Source organism: Elaeis guineensis, chromosome 10 (genome assembly GCF_000442705.2).
Source record: "Elaeis guineensis isolate ETL-2024a chromosome 10, EG11, whole genome shotgun sequence".
Classification (NCBI taxonomy): domain Eukaryota; kingdom Viridiplantae; phylum Streptophyta; class Magnoliopsida; order Arecales; family Arecaceae; genus Elaeis; species Elaeis guineensis.
Window position 1 is genome coordinate 8,744,413 of NC_026002.2, and position 18,123 is coordinate 8,762,535.

The window sequence follows — 18,123 nt, forward strand, 5'->3', positions numbered from 1 at the left end:
AAATATTAATCTACTCGGTTCTAATAGCTTTCAGTTTGGGTTGCTCTTCTTCCTAGTTTAAGCTATCGTATATCCGCAGTTTTCACCTCAAATTTTACTAGCAATTATTTTAAACTTGGTTTAAATTATTCATTAATCATTCCATCAAAACACAAAGTTATTGTTCATCAGACCACTAAAACTATGGTGGAAGTAATAGCTGGAAATTATAGGAGCAATGCTAGACACACACAAACTCAAAAAGCAAATAAAATAAAATAAAAATAAAAATAAAAAAATAAAAAATGTTATCCTCTAATTTTTTTTCCTTTTTTTTGAAATATTAGGGAGAGGTCAAGGGATCTTAATTTAAAAAAAATATATATTATAAAAAGAAATAATGTACACAAAAGAAAATTATAGTTATTACAGTATTGAAACACCTCAAAAAAATCATTCCTATACTTTTCTATATACAACTTACACTGAATAGGCCAAGAGCAAAAGATAGAATAACAATGATTGATTTCTTCTGAAGGAACATGAGAATTATGTTTTTAATTTATAAATATATGCTTGTCTATTAACAATAAATTCTTTAGGTTGTTGTATGTAATTTTTTTCTTCTAAAATACTATTAAAAGAGGATGTTTTTACATCCATCTAACATGCCTTCAAATCAAAATGAGCTATTATGATTAGGACAATCCTAAAAGAGTCCCTTGATAAAACTGGAGAATAGGTTGCTTTAAAATTTTTTTTATGTGAATCTTTTGTCATAAGTCTGACTTTATACTGTTTAATTTTACCATCAAAGTTTTTTTTGGTCTTTTACATCCTTTTACAACCTACTAGCCGTACCTCTTCTGATAGGTCAACTAAATCTCAAATATAGTTATTATCTATAGAGCTTAACTTTTTTTCATATCTTCTAACCATTATAAGGAGTTCTCCCCTCTCATGGCTTATGAGAAAATCTCGATATCATCATTCTTTTCATCCATATTAGTTAGATATACCACATAAACTGGAGGTATAATAGATTTTTCTTATTCTAGTAGATCTTTAAAGAGTTGTCCCTTAATTCACTTATGGCGGTGGTTGGATAGTTGTCTCTTCAACAATAGCAATATCATAGGGTGGATCTTGATAAAGTAGTGGTTCCTCCTAAAAGTTATCTTGAGAAATATGAACAGAAATTATTACCTCCATTTGCTTCTCAGATATAGAGATTGTTTTCTTTATTTTCTTAAAGATGATGTCTCAAAGTTCTCCACTCACATTTTATAGTTTATGAGATAGATGTGGAATTTATATTTTTTTGACCTTTCCGAATAACCAACGAAAATATCTCTGGTCATTTTAAGATCAGATGTCTTTTTTTATTAGGTATAAACTATGGCTTCAACTGGACATCCCCAAATATACATATATTTCAAATTAAGTTTTCTACTAGTTCAGAACTCCCAAGGAGTCATTTGAACTATCTTAGTAGAGATCTTATTTAATATATATCTGGTTGTCCTTATAATTTTACACTACAAAAAATAGACAAGATAGGATAACTTATTATAGCCCGAACTATTTCTTTAAGCATTTAATTCTTCCTTTAGGTATATTATTTTGACCTAGTGTGCCTAGCTTTACATGTTATGGTACAATATTCCATTTGTTTAGGAATTTTGCTAATGATCTAGATTTTTTTTCCATCTTTATATATCTACAGTAATATTCACCATCTCTGTCCCATTTGATCGCTTTAATTACTTTCTTGATTTCCTCTTTATCTTCATTTTGAATTTCTTTAAGGCATAAAAAATATCAACCTTATCAAACAAAAGGTATAAATATATATATTGAGAATAGTCATCGATGAAATACTTTTCATCTATTAGATAAGAAAAAAAAATCTATATACATTATTATGAATAATTTTTAAAGTTCTTTCGCTCTTACCATTTTTCTTAAATGTGTATGTCAGTTTTGTCTTTATGCGCTCAATATAGATCATAAAATTAGTAAAATTCAATGATCATAAGATCTCATCCTTCATGAACCTATTGAGCATTTTTTCGGAGATACATCCTAGTCTTCGATGCTATAATATAGAGGATTTTTCATTAATTCTCTCTTTTATTGACAACAAAAGAGTTTACAATAGAGATAAAAATAGATTGAATATATTTGTTAAGATTTATTTTAGTATTTGAATCTATCTAGATATGGATAGAAATTCAAATATTCAACTAATATTCATATATATTAGTATATATCCATCAAAGAAAAATGGATATAGATATGAATAGACAACTATCTGACCTATATTTGAATATCTAATTTTATTTATAATTTTATTTAATTATATATAGCACTCATAAAATTTTATAAGAAATAAATGGGTATATTAACATGCTATTGTTAACTTGATTTATCATCCACTTAGTAAATACATTTGATTTTATGTCATAAAGTTTAATTATTTGAATTATATTCATATTTATATTCATACTTCTAATATTCGATTAATATCCATATCCATTTAAAATAATTATGGATTTGAATTTTTGCATCCGACTAACATCCGCATTTGTATCTATACTTGTTAAATAAAATAAATATACATGTGGATATTTTAGTATCCGATCTGATTTCAGCCCTAGTTTGTAAAGAAACATTGATTGATGAAATAATTTAAGGAAAGTTTGTATAGACCATCATATAGCAAAGAATATCCAACAATTATAAAATATTTTTAAAATCAAATTTAGAGTTTGTAAAAGAAACATGAAAATCAATTTTGTCTAAAGTAAGAACAGAAACTAAAATTTTGGAAAAAAAAGAGAGTAAAAGATCCTATCTAAATCCAAGACAAATCTAGAATCCAAAACTATTATATAATATTCAACTATCTTAACATGTGAACATACTTGATTTTCAGCGATAATAAGTTATTTATTTTTAGTTAGAGGCATTCTTGATAGAAAGCAAGTTGTCGACAACGTGCACAAATGCACTGGAATCAATCCATCAGGTAGAATTTACAATATTCACTAAATTAGATTCAAAACATGCATAAGAGCAAATAGAACCTTCCTTTCTAACCAATTTTCATACTTTATATAAATTTTTTTATTGTAGAAAAAGCATTTGATAACTTTATTCCTAGCTGTATTCGATAATAATGCTAATACTTTCATCCATTTTACTTTGGATGAAACTTTTTCTTTACCTACTCTTTCACTGACTTGTATTTTCTATCAAAAAAAAAACACTAACTTGCATTGAGGGTATCATGGGAGATCTTAAAAATAGCAATACATAAAAAAAAGAGAAGTGAGAATAAATTGGACTAAAAAGCATTAGATATGAAACCTTCATTTCATTTAAGTATATTGAAATATCCCAAATCTCTATATTATGCTTGTGGATACTATTTTTGCATGCATATCTCATAAGATTAATCTCATTATTAGGGTACTGGCTTTTGTCTTATCAAAGCTTATAAATTACTATTCTATGATGTCCAAAAACTAATATATTTTGTCATATGAAAAGATGAATTTGCTAATCCATCTAGTTACATTAGATTTTATTAGAAGCAAATTAAAGCAGTTGGAATGCTCACATTTTTCAAAAAAAATTTTTTCTTCTAATGTATTTTATCCATTTATGATGAAAAATTATCCACTCGAAAACATCAAATCAAGATTAGCATATTCTAATATGAGTGTTATTCTTTCTTTTTATTTCAAAAAATTTGATCTATGAAGAAAATTTTTTTTATGATATTAATAATAATTATAAAAAATAATATTATATATAATATATACTAATATTATTATTAAATAATAAAATTAATAATAATTAAATTTTATTTAAAATAAATAAATTTTTTATATTTTATTTTAATAAATATATTATCCATCGAAGGATTTGATGCAGTCCAATTGCATCGATACGGAGGTCTCTCGAAACCATGTTGTCACTCTATCCCTTCTAAAACAAAAATTTTGAAAAAATAAACAATGATTTGACTAAAATGACCTCAATGCAATTTCGATTATGTTTTTGCTTTCCTTGTCCGGCAAAGCATGGTGAACCCACTTCCACGCCAAAAATATGCTTGCCGCGTTTAGCTGGCAGTCAATGGTAATCACTAAAGTCCAAGAATTTCACCGCTGCCACGGGGACCCACGAAGTTAATGCAAGCCTGGCAGCTGCACGCTCCGCGTGGACCACTGTTCTCTGCTCCGTCAAGAACAGCAGGCTCGCAAAAGATCTTTCTTTTATTTAAGATTAAGACGGCGCTAGAAACTTGTATTTCCACGTGTCGTCCTTACAATTCACCACGTGTCCACGTCGCACGAGTCGTTTGCCTGGACTCGTCTCGAACCTTCGCCACTCCTCTCGCGCTTCCTTCTCCTCCAACCTGATTCCCCTCCCTCTCCACGATAAAGCCCCGACGAACGAATCAAGAGAGGAACCCCAGGCCAATTTCAAACCCTTGCTCTTTCGGCGTTCTTCTCTGGTGCTCTTGGTGTGTGGAGAGTTCGGCGATCGCCCAAGAGGAGAAAGATGTGGATCCGGCCGCCGTATGGGAAGGGCGTGGACGTGGAATCGGGCCCCCGGCCGCTGTACCCAATGATGTTGGAGAGCCCAGAGCTCCGGTGGGCGTTCATCCGGAAGATCTACGCCATCCTGACCGTCCAGATGCTGCTCACTGTCGCTGTCGCTGCCGTCGTCGTCACTGTTCGCCCAATCTCCCACTTCTTTGTCTCCTCTGGCGCCGGCCTCGGCCTCTACATCTTTCTTATCATTCTCCCCTTCATTGGTACTCCCCTTCTTTTCCTTTTCTTCTTTCCTTAATTTCTTGAAATTTGTAGAATCGTATGGGTTTATAGATTTTTTTTTTCTCGATTTTCTTGAAAATTTCTGGCATATACCTGGAGGATATCTATCTTGTCTTTGGGTTGATGACTTCGAAGTTATTTTTGAGCGTATTTTTTAACTCTCCCTTTTAAAAGAATCTCATTTTCTCATAAAAATCCAGTGTTTCGCATGCTTTCTTAAACTTTGGCTCCTATTCTTGTAAATTAAGGATTTTTCGGAATTTCTTGTACTATCAATATGCTATACTTGTTCTCTTATCTTGAAAATGAAAATTTTACGGCTTTAAAGTGATTTTTTTGGGGTTTTTTTCGGCTCTCATTGTTCTCAAAAGAAATCCAATTCTCCCATGCTTTCTTAAATTCTACCTTCTTTTCCTGTAACTTCGCGAGTATTCGCGCTTTCTCTGAGGAATTAACATGATATTCTTTAATTCTTGATATCCTGGCTTCGAACGATATGTTTAGGTTTTTTTTAAAACTGTTTATTTGGTTTTGGTTTATTTTCTTCTAAAATTTTTGACTTCTTCAAGTATCTAAATCTCTAATCTATCTTATTTTTGTTCCAGTGTTATGCCCTCTGTATTACTACCATCAGACGCACCCGGTGAATTATCTACTCCTTGGAATTTTTACAGTGTCTCTTAGCTTTGCAGTTGGGTTGACGTGCGCCTTCACAAGTGGTAAGATTCTTTTCTAGTGTTTCCTTTCCTTTGGAAAGCTTTACAAGAAAAGAAGTGATTCTTTTCTTTCTTATATGTTTGCAACAAGAAACTCCTACCTGATCCCATTGTTTAGCCGAACGCATGGTTGGTAGACCATACTAACTGTAGCAATTGAACTAGAACTAATTCTTTTCTTTTCTATATGTTTTCAATAAGAAACTTTTACCTGATGCCATTCTTTAGCTGAAAGCATGGTTGGTAGATTATACTAACTGTAGCAATTGAACTAGAAGGATGTTACCTTATCTTATTATCCCTATGGAGTGGAAAATGTTAGTCTAAACCCTTGTTTAGGGACAACAAAGGGACTTGATTTGTGTTTTCGGATATTGACAGATGCAAGTACCGTGAGCATTTATACTTGTTTGGTTGTTAATGTCGGAGAAAAATGACGCAATGTGAAAGTTGATAGTTTTATGGGACAAGTGAGGGCATAATCTTTGAGCTAATCCTGTTTAGTTTATAGCTGTAACATGAGGATCAAAATTTGGGAAGGAATTAGATCTGTCACAAACTTCTAGTCCTAGGAAAGATTATCATGTTTTCAGGGTTTTGAAAGATGTTCTTTTTCTTTGTATTTAGATCTTAAATGGTGTTTGATAATGGATTTTGGGCATCTCCACCCCCCCTCCCTCCCTCTTTTTTTTTTTTTCCTCTTTTAAGGAGAAAAGGAGGAAGGAAAACCCTTTTCCTTAATTCACAAAAAAGGAGATATTACAAAGACATGGTCAACATGGTATTTGAAACTGGTCTGTAATGTGAAAGAATGGAAACATGTAGAAAATAAGTAGAATATTCTTAAATCAGACACTGTCATAATCAATCTGTTTATGAACTGGTGTTTCAAAAGATTTTACCTTTTCGTTTGTCTGAGTAGTAGTATCAATGTTTCTTTCATGGCATCTTTGCGGCAATGTTTTATGCTTGTGATCTCATTGAGAGACATCACAAAAGATGGACCATTGATGCTGGTGTTGATAACTCCAGACTACAATCTGAGGACCATTCAAATAAAAGTGCTTCGAAGAGGTATTGTTGTGAGCTTGACGTGATTTTGAACAATTTTGAGGCCTTTCAATGGATGCATGTGTATTTTTGATAACTTCTAGTGTGGTGCAAATGATAATCGTAAACCGTGCATTTAGTCCTAACCAGAACAGCTGTCTTCTATGTGGTTATATTCCACAATTTGGATCTTATAATTCCCAGATGGCATGTTATTCAATTATCATCTGGTTTAGTTGTCCGTATGATATAAAACTTCTTGTTTTCTTATACAAGCATAAGGATTTGCAACCTGGGTGGTACTGCCCATAATTTGGAAAACTAAGGATCTTTAATTGGTACAACAGGGAAGGTTATACTTGAGTCTGTTATCCTTACGTCGGTGGTGGTGGTGAGTCTCACTTTGTACACCTTTTGGGCGGCGAGGAGAGGCCATGACTTTAGCTTCCTTGGGCCTTTCCTGTTCGCTGCAGTGATGATCCTGATCGTATTTGCCCTCATCCAGGTAACTGGACCATTTTCCATTTGTCAAAAAAACTTAATTCCATGATTTCTTTGGAAATTTGCTTTGGGTTTCAGTTAAAAGATCCTGATTCATTTCCTTTGCTTCCACAGATCCTGTTTCCACTTGGGAGGATCTCAGTCATGATCTATGGAGGACTCGCTGCGATTATCTTCTGCGGATACATCATCTATGATACTGATAACTTGATAAAACGCTACTCCTATGACGAATATATTTTTGCTGCTGTTGCTCTGTACATCGACATCATCAACCTTTTCCTTTCTTTGCTCACTCTTTTCAGAGCGGCTGAAGCTTAAAGCAGGGATGTGACACGTGTTTTTACTCCACATCAAAATTGTATAACTCTAGTATCATGTGCATAGAGCCTTCTTTTCTCCACCCAAAAAAAAAAAAAAAAAGGTTTGATGCAATCTTGTTGGTGTAAATTACATCATGGCCCTGCATTTTATTGTGGATCGGAAGAATTCTATGTTTCTTCTGCAAATCAATATTCCCTGCTTTAAGTTTGCAAACATCCGGATGGAATTTTCTGGGGGACAACGTTAAACAACCTTGAATTTGCCTATTTCGCCCTTGGTCTTGCAGATTTTCGGCTAGCGGTTGGGACCCTCCGAGTCTGGACGTAGTGGATCGCATTTCGGCATGGATACCTGTTCCCGCTTCACCTTTTTGTAAGGTCTTGTCCTTGACGGTGGGGCGTCCTATTAAAATATGAGCATTTCAACGCATCTGTATCCTTCTGTCTCTGTCTCAGTCTCTGTCTCTGTCTCTGTCTTTAATTTTTTTTTTTTTTTCTTTCACGCTAATTTAAGGATTGGCGGACCAGCTGGGGCTTTCATTTTCCGATCTTGCTCTCTCTTCTAGTAATGCGGGGTTTCCCTAACGTATGTTGGGTGAGATTATTTTAAGGTGATGCTAATGTGGACGTCTCGAACTTGATCAGAATATACCATGTTCCAGCCTTCTATCGTCCATCTTTCTTTGTAGTGAGCTCTCGAGGCCTTACTTGCCTTGTTAGTCTAAAATTCCATTTGGAATTGTGACCAGCATCTAATAAGCTCTACTTGGAGGGCAAGGGGCATATTGCGGATGCTTTAGAGATGTTCAATAAATATTTTCTAACAACTTTCTATCATTTTTCAGGAGCTGAAAATGTCTACAGGGAGAAAGCTTCAACTTAGAGCTTCTGGGTGGGTAAAAGCTCCGCTTGAGAAAACAAAGAAAGATGGCGATAGTAATCGGTTTGCGTCGGATAGGCCATTGGTCTTGCCCTTCTCGTACTTTGTGCCAGAATAGGGTGGAAATATGGGATGGGTTAATGGATCGGGTTGGATAAAGCTGTAGAAGTCGCGTTTTGGCGTACAAATCTTTTTTTTTTTTTTGACCTCGAGGAGGACGTTTATAAGGAGATATATATTTGGGTGAGATTTGAGGAGAATTTCATTACTATTCGTACTTGTCGTGGTGCCTTTCAACTTTCGGATCTCGATCGCCGCTTTAGGAGTCTCCTTGGTGTCATACTGATGAGTGTAGCTGACGAGTACAATTTAACTTCTGTCAATTGGCTTATTTAGAAAAGATTTGGTCCAATTGGACTCTTTGCAATCCGGGCTAACGCCCCCACTCGTGCACATGTGGGCCAATATTTTTATCCTCACGTCTATAATAGTTGTCCACAATGGTCATATGTAATATGGGCATGAAAGATCCAGATCTATTACCAGATACCACAGATCAATTCCTGGACTTCGGATGATGGGTGACAGCCTCCTCTCTATGTAAAGAGGGGAGTCTTAAATAAGTTCTCATACATAGGATAATCACTCCATATTATTCTCTCCCTCTCTATCTTTTTTTCAACTAATTTTAAAGCTCTAATTGACTTATATATCGAAGGATCTCCATCGGACAATCTTTGGCCAATGGGTTTTTTTTCAGTTTCATGTCATCTTTGAGGAAAGGCATCACTCTTCAGTTCGACCATACGCAGACCTCAACTTGGGGCTTTGCAACTGTAATACTCACTCCAAATCTGCTGGGTTAGATGTCCGATTGGGGCAAAATGAATTGCCACCTCTAAACAAAAAATATTCTCATTGGTCAAGTAAAGAAAAAGATTGGAAGATGCTCACATTTTGATGAGAATTATAGAGAGGAGATGAAAGTGCCCATTCTTAAGAAAACAACTTTCTGCTTTGTCGTCTGCACTATTTCAACGTGGTTGCAACCCCTCACCCCTTCCCTGCCTGGCATACTAGCTATGTGCCAGACATCAACTCCACCACCTTTCTATACCTCAGCTGTACCACCGACACTATTACTCTTTCCTCCCCTTCGTCTCCCTCCACTCCTTCACTCTTTCTGCATGTCACCTTCTTCATCTCCTCCTGATCTTCTATCTCTACCACCTCCATTGCTTGCTCGAGCACCACTACGTGATCACCAGTTGAGAGTGCCTCCCATCCATACTGGAAGTGGGTGTTGGCAAGACAATCCCTCCAATGGGTGGTAGAGAACTAGTCCGACCCATCATCCTGCTATAGCTGGGAAAGTCCTTCATGGCATGGGCTAGCTCCTGGATGGCCTTGGTGTTGAGGCGTTGCTCGACGATGCAACGAGAGGTGGCCATAAACTGGCCGTGGTGTTGAGGAGGCGAAGCTCGTACAATAGATTGTTGCTACTGCTAATATCGAAGAAGGCAAGGAGGTCAGGGTCAAAGGAGAAGAGGAGGGAGTCGTAGACTTGGGTAGCTAGCGATGATGAGGCAATTCTATGCACACCGGAGATGCTGATGTCCTCTTGAATAGAGGCTGGGATGAAGCCATTTGTGGGCGAGGGCGGGGATAAGACATTGGAAAATCAATGTCCAAAAATATATAAGGAAAATCTACAAAGTATTTACAAAAAGAATATTTACATCACTTTGTAGCAAATCAAGAATATTCAACAAATTATGAATCAAATTCAAAGGAGGGTATAAAAGTATTATGTGGCAAAGTAAAGGAAAATTATGTAGCAAATACTTCCATCAATTTTAGTTATAAAGCAGCATCTGAAGATTCTACAAACAATAATAAGTAACATAGACTTGATCTAAACCATGCAAGCATCTCAATCAAAATGAGGATCCTCTTTAAAAGGGCTAGAACATCCCAGTGCTTTCAATAATAATCAATTATTAACCTGACATAAGGTAAAATGTTCTATAATTAGTTCCATCTTGCACCTAGTATTTCAAAATAATTTTACTAAATCAAGCTATGCTCTTGAAACTCAGCATTTTCCTATTGTGCAGTCCACCTAGCTAGAAAATGCAACCATAGCAAGCTAGAAGTAGAATCAAAGTAAATTAAAAACCTAGGTTTTTAAAATCTATGCCTTGATGAAATTGATACCCTTGCAACTAAATCATTCAAACATAGTAATGTAATCCATGAAAACCCTAAAGAAAATACCTAATCCAACAGATTTAATATGCCAAGCAAATCAACCTAACACTTGAAATCTTAAAATGAAGAAGAACCTCTTTAAATCATATGCTAATGCTAAATTCTAATCTAAACAAAATATTCCATAAATAAATCCCTCAAAAAAGAAATATCTCACAAATAAAACCTAAAAAGTTGTGAAAAGACTTGATTTATTGAGAAGGTTGAGTGATGGATAGTGTCCAAAGAGAAGAGAACAATTACAAGAATTATTGCTCAAGAGTGCTAAAAAATGAACCATGAATTATAACAAAAATGAGAGGCTGAACTATTAGTGATTGAGAGGGTGGATGGAGGAGGCTGGAGATGGAACTGCTCAAGATACGAGTCCCTAGACCATTGGTGGCAGAGATGGCGGATGGAGGAGGCTTGAGGTCACTAGGGTTTTGAATTTGGAGGAGTGACAAGAGAGACCGACAAAGAAAGAGGTTCCAAGGAAACAACTCATGGGCAATATCCACAATTCCAAAACATATCTAACTTCCGGCCGGCAAGCGTGACATGTAACTAGCAGGTCTATGAAGCTATAGGAGGCCAGCGTTGCATAAACCATATTAATGGAGGGCTCTAACATGGCTCCAAAATTATTTTGGATCATAGACAATTGCATAGATTCTGCACTGAACCCAAAATCAATTTTGGCAAGTGGAAACGCACCCCAAACATATGCTACGTGTGACTAGCAAAGGAGTAGTAAAGGAGACAAACATTGAGGTACTAATGGCAAGAACAATAGCAAAGGCTAATTGCTTTGTGCTTGGAAAACAACATGACATAGTTCTCCTTATGAAACTAAACATAAAATTTAGGATGCTGCTTTCTGAAGCTAGACTTGCGAATCCATTCATGGCGATGCATAGTTTCATGATTAACGGCCCCAAAACTGAGGTGATCGATGCTTAATATCACAACATAGAATTGGTTGTAGAATGCTTGATTACAAATTTTTGCTCCAGGAATGCACACAACAATGCAACCTAGTATAATTTAGACTGGGTCGGGGATGGAAAGTGCAAATATGCCCGACACTAAGAGTAAGATACTATCTGTCTTGTAGAATGTGCATCGCCTCTAGCAACATGGACATGACTATATGTGAAAATTAACAAAAAAAAAAAAATCAATTGACACATTAAAGATCGAGATAGAAAATTTTATTAGAAAAAAAAATGAAAAAAATGGTGCTCGCTCGTAAGTGAAGCAAATTAAACCAGAAGGTCAAGAAACTTGGAGGACGGCAAGATCTACCTACAGTAACTTGAACGTCAGAGATGGATTCATCAAAGAGGACGAACCATGGTGAGCTAAAGACGTGAGCAAATCCTCTAATGTAGGGCAAACAATTGCCACTACTTTCTTAGCTAACAAACAAGATGGTTAAATATTTAGTTTCGGTAGGGTGAAAGCAAGTCTAGTTGTATCTAGATGTAGATCCAAAATTGATCGGATTCATTTACAAATTCAGATATAAAATTTTTTTTTTTTTTTTTTTTTTTTTATGGATACATATATGAATTTTCAGTATCTTTTCATACTTGAATTTGGATATCCAAACAAGAAAGTTTTTCACTTCGATTTTGGACATCGATCATCTTTGGATACGGATTTGGATATCTAAATATATCATGTAATATTTTGCCCTAGGAATGCACTCAATGGTGTGACACATTTTTCTCTAATATAACTAAGATTGGAGTGGGGATGGCAAATGCGGCTATGCCCGACCCTAGAAATAAGAAATTGCTAGCCTTAAATATGCACTGCATCTAGAAATGTGGGCGTGATTGCATATGAAAATTAATGGCAAAATCAATCAACATTAAATTTTAAAGGAAAAAGGAGGGGAAAATGGTTTTAGCTGGTAAGAGAATTAAACCATTAAGTCCAAGAAAGTTAGATAGGAAGACGGGATATAAACACACTAACTAGAACACCAGATATGGATTTTTCGAGGAGAACCTACCATGATGAGCCAAAGAGTGGAGGTGTGGGGATATATTGGAAAATTATTCGAGGTGAAGCAAAGAATTGCCGTTACTTTCTTGATTGATTCTGGGGTGGTCAAATATTTAGTTGCCGGTAGGACTAAAAGCATGTTCAACCACAGATGTGGATTCAGATCTAATTAATCCGAGTTCTGCTAGAAAAATCAATATCTAATCAGATTCATATATGTGGATTCAAATACATAAATGTGAACTTTTCCCAACATAGAAAGAATCGCATATTTTTTTTCATAATTAGAATATCCAAATAGTAAGTTTTTTTAAACATTCAAATCTGGATTTTTTGGGATTTGGATTTAGATATCTTGATACTAAGATATTTTCTGATTGAAATATGCAATTAGTGAACATTATTTTTTAATTTTTTTAAAATAATGTAAGGGGACTTGCTTGAAACTTACATGAATGATCATGCGCTATTGAATACCAAGAAGAGAGTTATTAATCATATAACTTCTTTATATAAGGTACTTGATATTGTCCTATTACTTTAAAACCATCAATATAGTCAAATTATATTTTATCTTTTCCTAAAAAATATCATTCTTGTCAAATTTTGCTCACAAATACAACTTGTATCGAGACTAAGATCTGATTCACCACTAACAAAGAATGTGGGTATCATTGATATGCGATCCCTATATGTATCTATTTAGGACAAATATGAGTGCAAATTTTAGTATTTAATTTTTTTATAAAAAAACTAGTTTTTATTTAATATTCATATCTATATTTGTATCTGCTAAATAAGTATGGATATATGTAATATATCGATATATTTTTTTTGATGTAGTATAATATATCAATATCCAATATTTTTCCAGCTCTAGTTGCCAAACTGCAGTGAGGAACTTCTTATATCCAAAAGTTTTTTTTTTCACCAATTAATTATATCATTTATGCTCATGTAAATAGAGACTGACTTTCAAAAATTCTTAAAATTTAAAAGAAAGTATAAAGAAGGGAAATGAAAATAAGATTTGGTCTAGAAAATTATGGATATCTAGAAAGGCACTTTCCCAAAGTATTTTAATTAAGTTGCTTATCATAAAGATGGTGCCAATCAGTTTAGTCGGTAAAGTTGCTGGGGAGTAGGTACCATTAATTAGGTTCAAATATCATCTTCACCAAATTTGGGCCGAGTACCAATGAAAATTTCTTCATCATGGTGCTTGAAACAAAGATTGCAAAACTAAAAAGATGGGGCTGATTTTGCACTGCTTTATCTTTTTCTATCTTTTTCTTACTAGCTGATTTTGTATTTTTTTAATGTTATTGTTGTGGCCAATCCTCTCGTTGCCCCATCGTCGAGGTTGTGCACCTGCAAGAGAAGTCCTCACAGACCGGAGATACCACCGATAGGGATCCTCCGACGGTCAAGTTAGAGAGGAGACTAGGCAACAGTGAAAAATCAGAGGTTCAGCTCGAGAGGACTAGAGAAAGCTTGAGAAAACTCGAAAAGGTTTGGGAAAGCTTATCAAGACTATTGCTTACCCTTTTTATAGTAGAATGCAGTATGGTCCCGCCATTAATAGTGCAGACAACTGGAGAGTCGTCACATCGTCGGAGATTGTCAAATTACTGTGGATGTCAAAATCAACTCATTAACTCTAATTAATATTATTAATATGTACTCAAAAATTTAATGCATGGGTTGTAATCAGTCGAAATGAATACAAAAATGTGCATCGAACGAGGAAAATGCGTTGACAAAGGAAAACGCCACTGACAGAAATACAACTATTCATAACTAAATTTAATTTCTCCTGATATTTCATTTATTGTTCCATATTTTCAAATGCACTGTTGCAGTAGTCCTAGCAATGGAACCAATTTCACTCTTAGGTCCCATTTGGCTTTCTTTTTCTTTTTTTTTAATAAAAAATAAGATTTTTAATTTTTTATTTTTTTTATTTTTAAAATATAATCATGTTTGGTATGGCTAATGATTTTTTAAAAAAGAAATTAGATGGTGGTAGTGGAGATAACTGTAGTTGCAGTTGATGCATGAGAGATGGTGATGATTGGTAGTAAGATATGGTAAAGATGATGATGACAGTAGTGGTAGTGGTAGTGGCAGTAGCAGTGGCGATGATAAGCTAATAGTAAGAGCACTAATAATATGGAAGAGATTCAGGGGCGGGGAGAATTGCAGTCTCTAATTTATTTATTCGTGATATCTATTTTTTGTTAGTGGATATATCTTTGTGGATATAAGACATATGTATCGCGAGACGAACAATACCATTGATTAGATCGTGAGTTATATTTCTAACCATTCTGAAAGTGGTAGTTGGATCGGTGTATCTATTTTGCTAGTATCTTTTTAGAATATTTTTTTCTGATTTTTTGGATTATATTCATACTTGCATTGTATGAATACTTCATCTTACAAAAAAAAAAAATATTAAAGAAGTGAGGCAATGATAACATTTGTATGGCCAAGACAGTGGCTCTATGATGAAGATAGAGATAATACTAACAGCGATGGTGGCATTACTGGTATTGGTAATGTGATGAAGGTAATGATAATGGTGGTGGTAGCAATGGCAACAACAAGGATATCAATAGTTATGGCAATAGTGTTTGTTGACAACAGTGATGGCGAAGCCAAAGATAATGACGGTGGAGGTGGCCGTGATAAAAAATATTTTTTTTAATTTTTGAAAATATTAAAAGTAATATTTTTTTATTTTTTTAAAAATAATAAAAATAATTTTTAATTTTCTTAATTTCTTGTTTAAGAAATAATAAGAATAACTTTTAAAAATAAAATACAAAATATTAGGATTGTACATTTTTATCCCGATTTTTGTGATTTTATTTTTGAAAAATAAAAATAAGAAATAAATGTTATGCCAAATAGACCCTTAGGCTTTCACATATTCTTTCTTAGCTATTAACTTTCCATTTCAATCACAAAGAATTTCGGATGAATGACAATTTGTTGCACCTTCCTTGAAGCTTACAACCCAAAACCTTATATTTTAAGCCTTACTTAAAGGGATCAGAAGCGGAACGTGTGAGTCCATCTCCTCGGGATACCTCAAGTTCTGACCAATACCAAATGGTGATATTTCCACTGAAGTTCCTCAAATCAAATACTGGCCAATACCCAATGCTGAAGTTTCCACTCAAGTTACTGATAATAAATTGGCGCGTGGGTTTCTAATACTTATTTGTTCTAGTTTTCTGTTAGTGGGAAGAATTGGTGACAACCAGGAAAAGTGCTTACCCCGGGTTTTAGCACTTCGTAGAACTTTTGAAGTGAAAAGAAGCATAAAATTTCCCTCTTTTAAGGCTTGTTTTGGTGGTCGGACTCAAAGTTCCATATGATTCATGGATGAGCTAAAACAACCATCAAAAGCAAATTAGACTAGATCTATATTTATAAATATCCAAAGTACTTCTACAGTAAATTGATCCGAAGTTCATAGGGAGAAAAAAAATTTACTGAAATATTTTTTCTCTCTATGACATTCGGATTTTGGACCTAATCGTTCAAATAGATTCTTAGTAGGGTTTAGCTCCACTCATCATTTAGTTTATTTCTTAAATATGTGATAATAATAGATATTTTTCTCTCTATAAAATTCAAATTTTGGATCCAAATATCCAAATAGATTCTCAGTAGGGTTTAGCTTTCTCATTATTTAGCTTATGTCTCAAATATGTGATTACCTCACATGAGTATGAACTTCAAAAATCTAAAGCTACTTATAAAAGCAAAATTCTTTATGCACTGCGTGCGGTGCAAAAAATTGTGTATCGCACGTGATGATTAGATCACACGCAGGGTCGGAGAGATGGTGGGAAAAAAAAAAGATCGAGCCCTACGTATGATCTGATCACCGTGCGTGGTGCATGATTTTCTGCATCATGTGCGGTGCACAAAGAATTGCTCATTAGAAAAACATCAAGAAAGCAATGAAATTGCACCTAGAAAGGACTAGTAGCCCTAATTGGGTGGAGGTCTAAATCCAAAATTGGGCCCAAATCAAAACAATAATCTTTTCGGATCAGATTTGGGTAGAAAATTTAATTCATAAATCTATTTATAGTACGAAGGAACATAAATCAATATTTAAAATAAAGTTGAACGATCATCTCAAAAGCCAGAAAAAAGAAAAAAAAAGAAGAAATATAGTTGATCAAACCCAACCAAACCCACTTTGTTTGTTAAATTCATGAGTCTAGCTAACATGTTTAGCTGGAAACTAATTCGATTATAAAAGTATTATATATGGATTAATCTTGGATATGATCTCAAATTTTAATAAGTTTAATTTTGATATACTAAATCTTGTCTTTATCAAGGCTCAACACGCACGGATCGTACACACATCCATCAAAAAATTGACTTACTAGCATAATATAATAATTTAAAAATATTATGATGACTCATAAATTTTCAAGTTAATCAAATTATAGCCCAAAAATCAATAAAAATAGCTTGTAGCATGGTGCATATACTCAAAGTTGCATTTGGTAGCTGACAATTTAGTATGGTAATCTAGATTACTATATTTGGTATATTTTTTAAATGGTAATCCAGATTATCTTGACAATTCAGATTGCCTCATAGGAGACAATCCAGATTGTCTTGAAGAGGGGTAATTATCCAGATTATCACTTCTTTGACAATATTATAATAAAAATTTTGGACAAAATTATCTATCAAAAAATTTATATAAAAGTCATTGTCTAACACCCCCCCCTCTCCCTCACCCCCCTCCGTGTGCGCCTCCGGTTCGTGGCTCCTTCATCTCTGTTTGCCCGCTCGAGGCTCCTCCATTCTTATCCCCCACCACTTCCCTCGTGGCTCCTCCATGCCCTTGTCTCCAAGCACTCCCATCGCTCTACGCACGTCCGCCCCCTCAGTGCCTATGGTTTCCACACTCCTCAGCTCGTCATTTCTCCGCACCACCACCACACCCACATCACTTTCGTTACTTCTCATTAGAGAAAAAGAAGAGCATCAGGGTAAAATTATTGGGGATATTTGAAAATTTGATTTCACATTATCAGTAATCTGATTGTCATACTAAATATGTCAATTAAAATTTTTAATAATTTTATTGTAACATTATCTGTGTATACCAAACACAGTAATCAACATTACTAATAATTTAATAATGACAACCAATCTATATTATCTTCCAAGATTACCTAGCAATGCACTAAATGTTATCAAAAATGAATCTTAGCAAGCTTAGTGCATCTCCGAGGATCATTTCAACAAGGCTTGGTTTCAATCATTGTAACAATGGAGCTCTCGAGTTATGTTCGACAATTTAAATAAAAATAAAATCTGAAGATTTGTTCACCACTTTGAAGCAGTGGTTCTAACAATTTTACCATCATATATTGAACTATAATTGATTCGAATATTTTTATATAACTTTGATTCGACAATGGCAAGTATAGGGTCAGTCAAGAAACACTTTTAAGTCTATGCTAGAAATCAATCTCCAACAAATCAATGGACGGCTAGGATCGGATTTGATC

General features: G+C 34.4%; 1 protein-coding gene across 6 annotated transcripts; it reads left to right on the forward strand.

The window, feature by feature from the left end:
• Positions 1–4,413: 4,413 nt before the first annotated feature.
• On the forward strand, positions 4,414–8,726 carry LOC105053389 (protein LIFEGUARD 2). 6 transcript variants are annotated; one of them, XR_012134889.1, is made up of 7 exons: positions 4,414–4,810; positions 5,435–5,548; positions 6,943–7,100; positions 7,211–7,520; positions 7,707–7,852; positions 8,020–8,134; positions 8,265–8,726. XR_012134889.1 is itself a non-coding variant. In XM_029267112.2 (4 exons), exons 1-4 carry the CDS (start codon positions 4,555–4,557, stop codon positions 7,415–7,417), a joined length of 735 nt encoding a protein of 244 aa, XP_029122945.1. In that variant the 5' UTR covers positions 4,414–4,554; the 3' UTR covers positions 7,418–7,605. The 6 variants fall into 6 exon arrangements, 1 of the variants encoding a protein (XP_029122945.1); XR_012134887.1 differs by having other exon boundaries at positions 8,020–8,107; XR_012134888.1 differs by having other exon boundaries at positions 7,707–7,792; positions 7,934–8,134.
• Positions 8,727–18,123: the final 9,397 nt, after the last annotated feature.

Excerpts from the sequence above, each read along its gene's own strand:
- LOC105053389 (XM_029267112.2), top strand. The coding sequence starts at position 4,555 with ATGTGGATCCGGCCGCCGTATGGGAAGGGCGTGGACGTGGAATCGGGC. Across the intron at positions 4,811-5,434 it reads TATCATTCTCCCCTTCATTG|TGTTATGCCCTCTGTATTAC; the intron begins GTACTCCCCTTC and ends TTTTTGTTCCAG. Across the intron at positions 7,101-7,210 it reads TCGTATTTGCCCTCATCCAG|ATCCTGTTTCCACTTGGGAG; the intron begins GTAACTGGACCA and ends TTGCTTCCACAG.